At 36.7% G+C, this 12,912-nt stretch overlaps 1 protein-coding gene across 12 annotated transcripts in view; it reads right to left on the bottom strand.

Annotated features, from left to right (window-relative positions):
- Positions 1 to 984: 984 nt before the first annotated feature.
- Positions 985 to 12,912, bottom strand: part of PALS1 (protein associated with LIN7 1, MAGUK family member) — a 74,927-nt gene continuing 62,999 nt past the window's right edge. For all 12 annotated transcript variants that reach the window (XM_041757937.1, XM_041757934.1, XM_041757941.1 and 9 more), the window contains 4 exons: positions 12,381 to 12,548; positions 11,316 to 11,518; positions 10,410 to 10,520; positions 985 to 3,835 (listed from right to left, as the gene is read on the bottom strand). In XM_041757937.1, coding sequence (XP_041613871.1) covers positions 3,659 to 3,835; positions 10,410 to 10,520; positions 11,316 to 11,518; positions 12,381 to 12,548 — 659 coding nt within the window. In that variant the 3' untranslated portion in view covers positions 985 to 3,658. The remainder of the gene's footprint in view (positions 3,836 to 10,409; positions 10,521 to 11,315; positions 11,519 to 12,380; positions 12,549 to 12,912) is intronic.

Raw genomic sequence — 12,912 nt, forward strand, 5'->3', positions numbered from 1 at the left:
CCAAAGGCAGACGCTCAACTGCTGAGGCACCCAGGTGCTCCTAGGCCTTGGTTCTTAAGCTGTATGTATTGTCCCTCTTGGAGGCAAATAGCTTGAAGGGTATGAGAGTCTTCTCATACTTCATGGTTTTTCATTTAGGTAAATTCAGTGTTCACCATAACCTGCTGAGGCCAGAGACCAACCAAGATTTCACTTGTGGCTTCCTAAGGCTTTTTTATTGGCCTTGGCTAAACCCCCTACAAAACTACAGATTTGGGATCCCTGGGTGGCGCTGTGGTTTGGCGCCTGCCTTTGGCCCAGGGCGCGGTCCTGGAGACCCGGGATCAAATCCCATGCCGGGCTCCCGGTGCATGGAGCCTGCTTCTCCCTCTGCCTGTGTCTCTGCCTCTCTCTCTCTGTGTGACTATCATAAATAAATAAAAATTAAAAAAAAAAACTACAGATTTTATGGTTTTAGCATATTAACTAGAAATCAGAAGAAAATAGTGAACAGAATTTGTTGTGCAGGGTGATACTATCCATAGGTGAAGGAAAGGATCAGGAATAGAAAGCCAGATGGGTAGCGTGTGTGTGTGTATGTGTGACACATTTTGTTGGTATGATTGTCTTCTTTCAGAAATCTGGAGTGGTACAGTAGAAAAGTTAATGTTCTAGATTTGTCAACTCAATATAGAACAATCCTAGCCTCTGTCCCTCAATACTTGGCAGCTGCATATAAGTAGAATTTGCCCAAGTATTACATACCTTTTCCCCTAGAAAATGCTTAAGTTCACAGTGTTAAGCTATCATAAAACAAGGAAATTGAACCTACATCTGTGCCAATAGGGGGCACTCCCCCACCACGAAGAATAAACTAAAAGGTATTTTATGATTCATGCAGAGGTTCCAATGGACTTATTTCTGGCAAAAACTTGAAGACGGGATGGTTAGGTGAGTTGAAACATTGAATAGCAAAGGATGTAAACACTGAACATACTCAAGTGATTTTATTTGAAATATACTTTTACTTCGTTTTTACAATACAGTGTGCAGTATGACAACTCAAAATAAGAGTGCAGATACAAGATAGGAGTACAAAGGAGGATTAACAATAGATGTCAAAAAGGTTACCTTTTTTTAAGGCTAAATCCCTGGTTTATATTTTCCATACACATTCACAAAATTACATTCAAATTATTCCTTATCAATACTTATTCCTTAGGCCATGAGAAAAGGAAAAAATCCAGACATACTCTCCATATAAAGCAAATCTGGATTAGCCTAAATACTATTTTTCATTTGTTCTGACTTATGAAAATTTAGCAAAGGTATTTCCTTATTTGAACTAACGTGCATTTTATTAGCTATTGATCTCATTCCTGTAAGTGGGTAAGACCTCCCCCAAACTGGGGTCTCCAATCAGAACCACAAAGGACATAAAATGGAACTGGCCAGAGCAGTTGGACAACTGAGTGTATAGCCAGACTTTTTTTTTTTTAAAGGAAGTCAGCAACAACTAAGTTTTCACTTTGTTGAGGGACTGTGTTGAGTATCAACACATTCATGTCACTAGGACTGAGGAAATTTTGGAATATAAACATTTTTATCCCTCTTCCATTGCTGATGAGAGAACCGCAGGACTTCACTGACCTCTAAAATCACTTGTCAGCTTAGATTACTTAAAAGTGTACGATAACTTGCACACGTGCCTTGGTAGGGGATTTGCTTGTGAAAGCACAGGGCCCTAGTGTGGCTCTACGGTCTGTATGCTAACTCAGGAACTGGCACAACAGCTAAACTGCCAACCTTTTAGATCTTGGGATTGAAACAGTTTTCAGTTATGAAAAGCAGCTCGTAAAACTCCACTGTCTACCACAGACTACCCATCATTCCTTAGGAGAAAGCAAACTGGAAAACTGAGAAGATTAAGTGCTAAATAATTCCTTGGTTTTCTCTGTCCTAAGCTGGAGTGTTTCAGATCTGAAAAGATAGGATGTATGGCATTCCTTCCCTTGACCCAGGAACGTACAGTTACTTTCTTCCTAAGGAACGGTTAGCTTGAAAGTATTTCCGTATAAGACACACATTGCAGCCAACTTCAAGGCCATGCAAATTTGAACAAAGAAAACATAAACTATCTACATTTGTTCAAGTAAAATTACATAGAAATCAAATATATACACAACACCAGGACAAACTACTCATTAAAAACAATTGCTTATGTTAAATTAAGTGACAACTCTATGTTGTTATTCCAGTGTTTAGCTTTGGGAACAGGAAATGCTGTAGCTAAAGTCCTAAAAATAAAATCAAGACATTCACATTTGAGGTCGTTTGACACACATAATACCATCCCTAAAGGCTTGAAAAGACTACAAATGAACTTTCCATGCCAGTTACAGAAGTTGAATTTTAAAGCTATAGCTATAGAGACAGTGAAATGAAAATCCCATTAGCTTAAACAGCAAGCCACTGCATTCTGGTTCTAAGAGGCAGAACTTGATAGAATAAAAACCTGTATGCTTAACCACCCCTCACCCCTGACCCCATGTTCTTTTCCTATAATGTTCAAATGACTTTCAGGTCATCCTTTCCTTGTGATCTCAAAGTCGATTGTTAGAGTATTTCCCCTTGGCTATAATTTTATTCCAATGCTGAACAAGTGTTATCAATGACCATTTGTCAACTTATTAAATATTAATATACAGTAGCAGCTATTCATCCAGAATTCCAGTTTATTACCTATATTTGGTATAGTCTTCAAATTATACTATGTTCATATATAAAAATGCAAAACTGTCAAAGGTGCTATGTCCTCTCATGTATATGAAAAACTATTTGCATCATGAGGAAGAAATTAACCATCAAGTTTATATGACCATCTGCCATTCATAAAAGTGTAACTTCTACATTCTCTTGTACTATGCACATCACAGAAAGGAAACAAGGTTATAGAATCACTTGTGACAATTTGAGCAAAAAATTCAGAAAATCATTAAAAAGATCAGCATATGCTATAGTTTAGCTAGATCACAATCTGTTGTGTACAGTGAAATCTGATCCACAAAGTCTGAGCTAAAAAACTGATAATTCTAATGGAATGTTTTAGAATTAAAAGACATACAAATGAATTCAAGCCTAACAGAGTAGGTTGAGACCAAAATGGCACTTTTTTTTTTTTTTAACTTTTTAGGAAAATATTTTTGGTAACAAAACTAGCTTTCTAACCAAATACTGTCCTGCCCAGTGCACAGAAGCACAGTCCCCCCTCCCATTCCCATGAAGTTCTTAAGTTAACTGTTAAATAGCATCAGTATTTTTAACTACGTGAGACACGGACTGCTGTGTATATACACACAATTTTTTCAAGGAAAAACCAGACAGAAGACTTAGGTGAAAATAGAATTAAAAGGTTTTTACATAGATGAATGGAACTGGTCTGCTGAAAGCTTCCATTTAGAATCCCCAGAGGAGGCAAGAACCTCTAAAGCCATGTACAGTGAATAAAGACTGCTATGCACAAATTGCCTAAGGGGATTTTCTCACCAGTTTGAGATCAAAGAACAGGTCTACAGCTTATACGGCCTGCCACCTCAGGGTCTTGCTCAAGTATCAGGGCTCTCTTCCTAGTGGCAGTTGCCAGATCAAGTCCAATTATACCACAGAATGGATGTTTCCCTCACCTCAGCCAACTGGACGGCACCCACTGAGGTTCAGTATCAAGTTTGTTAATTAACCTAAGCAATTCCTGATAGGCTTTATCAAGATCTGAATTCACAATTGCTGTGTCAAAGTAGTGGCCATTGTTCTGCTCCATCTCTCTAGTCTTTTCAATGATTTCTCTCAACTCTTCAGGCTGTAAAGAGAAGACAAAAACAGGTAATTCCATTCCTTATCAAAACATACAATGAGTCAGAGATGATTCAAGAACAAAAAATAACCTTATATTGCTTGCTGTCTCAAAATATGTCCCCCTTCAGGAGCTCCTCTTCAACCCTTTTCATGGGCTCAGTGATTTCCTTTGCTCTGGTGTCTTCAGGATTCATACTGAATCATTTGGGACTCAATGTAACTTGTTTATACTGCTACTCAGGTTTTCATGTAGCTGTTTTACCCACTAGACTAGAGGCTTCAAAAGCCAAGACTATTACTTAGAATTCCCTACAGACATTTGTTTTCAAGCATTTTGGGGCATCATAACCTTTCCCTAAAAAATAACATCTTTTGTAATACAGAGTGAAGCTTTCTGGTTGAAACAAGGTTGGTAGGACCCAAAATGCCATCTACTCTTGGCTTTATAAAGATGCACTGTCCTTTATATCTGTTGCAGAGTTCGGCAGGATGAACATGGGAAAAGGAAAGATCAATAGTATGAAATGGGTATCCTTCTATGAAAACACTGCTGGTCAACCCAAGATTTAATCTAATGTTTTGGGGGAATTACTTGGCTTTAAACTGCTTCTCTGTTTTCAGTACACAAAGGAGGTCTTTAAAGATGCAAAAAAGTATCTTAAGATGAGTTTGGGAAATGATACAAAACAGACTACTTTACTACACTGGTAAAGGAAGTAGCTGTTTCACACAGATGAGCAGGTGGTAAGGCAGGGTGTGGAACTTATTCAGAACACTCTGATTACCATGCACATGTGTTCAAGAAAGTAAAACTACCCCAAAATCACCTGTCAATGAAGAGAACTAATTTAACTCAAGTCCAAACATCTCAGATATGAAAGTCACACACCAGTATTACATTGGACCCACAATACAGAACTTATTCAACTGGTTGAGCTTCTGTAACAGTAGGAAACATTAAAAATATGACATCTCTGGCTTGTTCTGAGGCAGTTTCTTGTGTGGCTCTCTAATTTTCATTCTGGAATGTTGTGCATCTGGCTGTGGTACACAGAAGAACCCTTTGTTTCCTAGGGGACTCTACTACATCATTCTAACTAAACACACTGTAACATTCTTGCTAAAACTTGGGCTTACTCAAATCTCAAGATTATTGGAAGAACATTCCAGAAGTCAAAACAGAATCTAAACTTTGTGGTGCTAGAGTTGAAATGTAAAGCCCTACATCTCACAGATTCACATAGCCAATCCACCTAGTTTTTATCAAATTTAAAGCATCATTTTGTCTTTTGCCAAAATGGTTTATACCATTTGTTTCTATTTTAAAGCTTTTATTTATTTGAGAGAGTGAACAAGAGAGAGCACAAGCAGGGGGAGGGCCAGAGAGAGAAGGAGAAGCAGACTCCTCGGTGGGCAGGGAGCCCAACACAGGGCTCAGTCCCAGGACCCTGAGGATCATGACCCAAGCAGAAGGCTGAGGCCGACACTTAACCAACTGAGCCACCCAGGCTCCCCCATTTATTTTAATTTAGGTTTTAATTTCCAACTATTTTTCAAATCACAATTCATGACTAAGATGAAACAAAATTATTTTTGCTCAAAAAGTTTTGGACTGAAAAAATTGGCCTATAGGCAAAATAGACTATAACAGTTCGATACTATCAGTTTACCACTCTCGGGCCCCCATTCTAGTAGAGAGATTCTACAATCAGATTAACTGATTATTTACATTCTGCATCCAGTGAGGAACACAGCCCCTTCCTGATTAGCACCATTTCATAGAGTTAAAACTGAGGACTTACTTTTGTTCAACACTTTTACTGTATGACTGATAAAAAAGTAGTACTGGAAATACCAAAGGAAATTAAACACAGGTGGAAAAAAATGGCAGTAAGATACACCACCCTTTATACATTCTCAGCATTGTGCATGGAACATGCGCCCAGATAGAACTGATGTTGGGTCACAAAATAAGGCACAAACATTTCTGAAAGATTCACATCTTTACAGACTATGTTCTCTGACCACAATGAAATTATAAATCAGTAAATTTTTTTTTAATCTCCAAATATGTGGAAATTACATACTTCTAAATAACCTATGTGTTCAAGAAGAAAATGACAGGGAATGAGAAAATATTTCTAACAAAGTGATAATGAAAGACAACCTCAAAATTTGTACAATGCAATTAAGGAACTGTTTAGAGGGAAATTTATACCTTCATATTAGAAAAGAAGACTTAAAAATCTAAGTTTTCTTCAGAAACTAGAGCAAGTGCAAATTAAAGCCAAAGTAAGTATAAGTCAATTAAATAGAAAAGAGACAAATAAGAATATTAACAAAGACAAAAGGCCTCTGACTTAGTTTTTTCTTTTAAGATTTATTTGAAAGTGAAGAGAGCACTGTGGTGGGAGGGCGGGTAGAAAAAGAATCTCAAGTAGACTCCCCACTGAGTGAAAAGCCCAGCACAATGCTTGCTCCATCTCATGACCCTGAGATCATGACCTGAACCAAAACCAAAAGTTAGACACTTAAATGACTGAGCCACCCAGGTACCACTGCCCCCCACTGGCTTAGTTCTTTTTCTAGTGTTCTGGTTATTTCTTTTAATTTCCATATAAATTTTAAAATCATCTTTTCAATTTCTATAGAAACACTTGCTAAGACTTTTCTTTCTTGGTAATGATTTACTTGAGATAAAATTCATTTACAATTTACCCATTTTAAATGAACAATTTTAATTGTTTTTAATATAGTCACAGAGTTGTGCAATCAACACCACAATTTCAGAGTATTTTCATCACCCACCCCCTCTCCCCAGCCAAAAACCTCCGTAGGCAGTCACACCCCATTTTCTACCAATTTCCAGCTGTAGGCAACCACTAATCTACTTTAGGTCCTTATAGATTTGCCTATTCTGGACATTCCACAAAATAAATGGTCTTTTGTGACTGGCTTCTTTCACTTATAATGCTTTCAAGGTTCATCCATGTTGTACAATGTATGAGTACTTCATTCCTTTTTATGACTTTTTTTGAGACTTAAAATAAAGCTGCAGTAATCAAGACTGTGTTATTAGCATAAACATAGGAAAGAGTCCAGAAATAATCCCCACCCTGCTGTCTGCTACATATCTGACCAGGTCATTTTTTAAAAAGGTGCCAATATAATTCAGCAGAAAAAAGGATAGTCTTTTCCAGATAATGCTACAGCAATTGAATATCCATGTGTGTTAAAAAACAAAACAAAAATAAACGCCAAACCAACCACCACCCTAAACAAATTCAGGCCTAAAAGTAAAACCGAATACAAGAAAGGTTTTACAAGAAAACAGGATAAAATCTTTATAATCTTGGAGCAGGCAAATTTTTTAAGACAGTAAACAAAAATCATTTTAAGAAAAATGAGAAAGTCCACAGCTTAGACACTTGTGATCTTCAAAAGATATCATTACAAAATTTTCTGAGAAAATATATTAGAATTTTTACAACTCAGTAAGAAAACAACCCAATTTAGGGATCCCTGGGTGGCGCAGCGGTTTGGCGCCTGCCTTTGGCCCAGGGCGCGATCCTGGAGACCCGGGATCGAATCCCATGTCGGGCTCCCGGTGCATGGAGCCTGCTTCTCCCTCTGCCTGTGTCTCTGCCTCTCTCTCTCTCTCTGTGACTATCATAAATAAATAAAAAAAAATTAAAAAAAAAAAAAAGAAAACAACCCAATTTATTTTTAAAAAGACATTTCACAAAAGAATATGCTTAAATAACTACATGGAAAGACACTATCCTTACTCATCAGGAAAATACAAATGAAAACCTTAATGGTAACACATCACACCTATCAGAATGGCAAAAAATGTTAACAAAAAGCAAAATCTCGAAAGGATGTGGAACAAATGGCAACAAACTGATTTAAAATAGTTTTGCAGCTTTATACAGTTAAAACATACACTTACCATTTGATCCAGCAATTCAAGAGAAACAACATAGATGTCCATCAAAAGATTATGAATGCTTAGAGCTGCTTTAATCATACTAGCTCAGAATTGGAAAGAACCCAAATAATTTTTAACTGATGAATACATTGTGATATATTAAGCTCATGGTATACCACTCAGCAATATGAAGGTATGAACTACTGTTTGATGCAACAGTGATGAATCTCAAAAACATTATGTTGATCAAAAGCCAGACGTAAACTTAAATATACTCTATGGTTCCATTTATATGAATTTCTAGGAGAGACAAAATAAATCTACAGTGACAAAGCACTAGTGATTGCCTAGGGAAGAATGGAAGGGTATTAACTTCAAAGAAACATGAGAAAATTTTCTAGAGTGATGAAGATGTTCTAAATCTCTACTGGCATGGTAGTGACACAGGTATACACTTTGCCAGACTCACATTACACAAATAAAATGTACGTATTTAATTGAACATAAAATAATTTCAATGAAGTTAATTTTTAAAAATCAGAGAATTCTCATTAGAAAATCAAACATACTGTAAAGTGTTAAAACATTTTGGTACTGATTAAGTTCTTCCTTTAAAAATATGTATAATTAGGGGCACATGGGTGGCTCAGTGGTTGAGTGTCTGCCTTTGGTTCAGGTCATGATCCTGGGGTCCTGGGATCGAGTGCTGCATCGGGCTTCCTGCAATTATAATTGATAATTGGTATCTTTTCTACACCTTACTCAATATGGGATAGCTAATTCAAAATAAATAATAGTATAAATAATCCCATGAGAACATTACCTGGCACCACCAACCCAAAGAAAGTTGCCTAACATATTTTGGAATGGTATATAGCCCTTGCAGGATACTGAATCCTTGGAGAAGAAAAACATAACAAAAAGTGTGCATATTAGAAAATAGAAAAAGGCTGAGTAAGTAGGAGGAAGCTCATTCTAGTCCACCCTTTTCCTTCAATGACCATGGTATTTCTGGTCTACCAAAGTAGTTACTGGGCACTAAGTTTCATAGTTTTAGTTTTATTTTCTTTATTGTGATCCCACTCAAGAACAGCCAGTGGCCATGTCCCATTTTTTTCTGTATCATCCCAAATGCTAAGAACAGCAGATACTCTGACTCCATTAATTTATGAACTCACAACTGTGTTGCAAACATAAAAAAGGGTGAACGCTACTTTAGCCAGCTAAACAGATCACTACTTTAGCCTAAACAGATCAACCAGAGTTGTGTGTATCATGTAGGATGGAAAAATCCTTATTTGTCTATAGCCTAAGACCCTGAAAAATACAATCTTCACATATAGATTGAATAATAAACATGAGGGATGCATGGGTGGCTCAGCAGTTGAGTGTCTGCATTTGGCTCAGGGCATGATCCCGGAGTCCCAGGATCGAGTCCCACATCAGGCTCCCTGCAGGGAGCCTGCTTCTCCCTCTGCCTGTGTCTCTGCCTCTCTCTTGTATGTCTCTCATGAATAAATAAATTTTAAAAATCTTGAAAAAAAATAAGAAATATGAATAGACCAAGAATGAAAAAAGACCTATCTTGGGGAGGAAGAAAGAGGGTTGGTGGTTATGGTGTACAGCCAAGAATCATAAGAAAGGAGTAATAGTATGCTTTTAATGACCTCTTTTTAAAAAATATTTTATTTATCTGAGAGAGCATGAGCAGGGGCAGGGGTAGAGGGGACAGGGAGAAGCAGATTCCTTGCTGAGCTGGGAGCCTGATGCAGGGCTCGATCCCAGGACCCCAAGATCATGGTCTGAGCCAAAGGCAGATGCTTAACTGAGTCACCCAGGCACCCCACTTTTAATGACTTTTAAGGATTTTATAAAGAAGAGTGTTATGTGTATTTATGGCTTTAAGGAGATTTAGAGAGCAAATGAAATAAGGAAAACTGATTCCTCTGTAAAAAAAAAAATATTTAAGAAATCAGCAAAACCAAGGAAAAGTCTGTTACTTTGATACAGTAAGTCACTTGACAGTTTTCATTTCACACATTTAAATAAAGTCAGTGCTTTCTGATCAATACATTAGTATATAATAATTTTATTATTAATGTTTAGTAAAGTGTGAACTAACCTCAACCATGTCCAGTTTCTAAAATAATTTTTTTTTCCCTTTCAGATCAGATGAGAAGACTGAGAAGACAAATAGAACATAAATTTCAATGAGAAAAAAGAAGAGAAAAGTGAGAGCATCCAATTCTGGCTCCCCACGTATGCAGAATATCTGCAAAGAAAAGTGGGTAATTCCTAAGAATCTGCAGAGAAGTTTTCTTGGGGGAAGAGAGCAGGGGGTTACATAATCCCTACTGGAAATAACCGATGTAAAGAAGATTAAGGGTGTTTTAAGGAGTGCCAAAGGTATTATACATTTGGGGTAGCAATAGGGAATGTGTGGAAAACAGTAAGAGAAGCCCCTTACTTTATAGAGCTGCCACAATCCAGCCAGAGAGAAGAGCAATTTTGGGAAAAGTGATATGGCAGAAAGAATAACCAGTTTGAAAGCTCAAGCTAATGTAGCTTTTAAGCAGTGTGACATATTAGGTGATGCCTGTTTCATGTTTTCTTTCAATGGAATGGTAGAACACTATAATAACTCTACCTTTGGATTCTTGCCCTCCTTGGCCAATAGTGCCCGAAGTCTTTCTTGCGAAGGGGGTGCGATGAAGATAATATATGGTTTCAAGTCTGAATTCCGGAGAGTCTTCAAGGACTAAAAAAAAAGATATTTTGGATCTTTACAGTCATTTTCATCATTTAACTACTTCCCAATAATATACTTGGAATAATAATGTCATTAAAAAAACAAACATTGCCTATGAGTGTTTCCAAGCATCTCTGTAACAAACAATTCAAAATATTTTCCGATTCTACCATTCACTGTAAGAATATATCGTGTAGCTGTAACACAGACACACACACACACACACAAATTAGCTTGCCCTGTTTATATAATAAAAGAAAAAATAATGACACTGAAGGTCTACAACTGTGATGCTAAAATATCCTCTAAGAAGCTCACATAAAGATTATAAATAACCATATTCAAAATCCTTTCTGTAGGAAGTAGAAATAAGCAGTAATGTTACCATGTGCTGGGGTCTAAATGCAATCAGAATAGGAAGAACTCCACATACATACACAAAAGAAGTTCTGGAAAAGTATACCTGAGAAAAAGCAGACTGAATCAGGAGACTGGTTTTCACCCTGCCTTTGCCATTGCATGACTATGTGTTCCTAAACTGAAGCACTCTACCAAAACGGGGATTATAGGAACATGACCTTTTCTATCTGAAACGTCATTAATTAAGACAACATGCTTAACAACTCTAAGTTCTTTGATAAATATGTTAGCCTGAGTAATATAAGGAATCCTGAAAGCATTTAGTAAAAATATACTTTTCTTACAGTCAAATGTTTATAATTGAAACAATAGAGACTAAGCTCTTTAGTCCACTAAAAAAACACAGGATCAGTGGGGGGGAAAATGTATGAGAAATTTATTTACCTGTGTACGAAGACTTAAAAGACAGATTTTGCCAGAGTTGATCACTTGCCGTACTGAATCTATGCTGGTTCCATACAAATTTTTCTCAAATTCACCATGTTCAATGAACTTTCCAGCTGCTATGTCTGCCTCAAATGCTTGCCGTGAAACAAAGTGGTAATCTCTACCAGCTACTTCGTGGTCTCGCCTACTCCGAGTTGTATCTAGGCACACAAAATCAGGTAAAAATAGCGGCATGGGTCAGAGTAAGCAGGGGGATAATTCTGCTAGTCAGGAATAGTTTCAGTTTTGTAACATAGATTAAATGTAAAAAGGTGAATTGAGGAAATCTTAAAAACCCATGGTTTAACAATGATTTGTTTTATTTCTAGACTAAGAAATGAACAAAAAAACATGGTTTTAGTATCTTAAACACTGCTACTCATCTTTTTCTAAAGTTTATTTCCTAAGATTAGGTAGGCACTGCATCATTTTTTTTTTTTTTTTTTAACTCTCCCACCCCCTAAGTACTATATAATCTAAACAGAATTTCTGTGTTCAGGGATTAGGTCTAAATTTCTAACTTCTGGGCAGCCCCGGTGGCGCAGCGGTTTGGTGCCGCCTGCAGCCTGGGGTGTGATCCTGGAGACCCAGGATCAAATCCCACGTCAGGCTCCCTGTGTGGAGCCTGCTTCTCTCTCTGCCTGTGTCTCTGCCTCTCTCTCTGTTTCTATGAATAAATAAATAAAATATTAAAAACAAACAAACAAACAAATAAATAAATAAATAAATTTCTATCTTCTGCATAAGTTTAAAAGCCAGGAGCTGATTCCATATTGAACAGGGAATTTTAAGATAACCAAATTAAAATTCATTCAGAGAATAATTAGTACCATAGAAAAAACCCCGAAATTTCTCAATAATGACTACCTTGAGTTACAAATTCCCAAAAGATATTCTTAAAACAAAGTTCTTTTTTCCTGGGTAAAACTATTTTTGATAAATTGGATGAAAAATTTCCCTCCAGTTAGGTTCTAAGATAGTACACTGAAAAGTACAGGAAAATGGGAATGCATCCAAACTTACGAGGAACTGCAGATGCAAAACGGTCTTTTTCTTTGTTCATGAGCCTCTGACGCAATTCATTCTGGCCACAGTTCTGTGGACCAATCAAAATGATAGGTCTTTTCCTATTTGCTGGCTGATGATAAAGTGACATTTCCTCATAAGTTAAGATCTCTTCATTGTCATAATCTTTGAAAAAGATAAAAATTAAACACTTCAGATAGAATTATTACCATGTAATAAAGATACACTCATAGATATTCAAAAACAATTAGAAAGAAAGAAAATTTATTATTAAAAACATTTAACCCTTTGGATCAAGATAAGTAATAATCAGGTAGGATTATATAAATATTTTCCTTCCCAGATACTATGAAAACAAAACAGACAATATATTAATCCTTCTGTAAGTATTTATTCCTTCTCTTTTTTTAAGTTGAATGTTTTAATACAATAAAAATACACTGCTTCTGCTGTAAAATAGTTTACAGCCAATACTTTGACAGAGGGTGGGGTAACCACTGGAGGAACTAATGAGCAAATGGTCTGTCAT

Source organism: Vulpes lagopus, chromosome 6 (genome assembly GCF_018345385.1).
Source record: "Vulpes lagopus strain Blue_001 chromosome 6, ASM1834538v1, whole genome shotgun sequence".
Classification (NCBI taxonomy): domain Eukaryota; kingdom Metazoa; phylum Chordata; class Mammalia; order Carnivora; family Canidae; genus Vulpes; species Vulpes lagopus.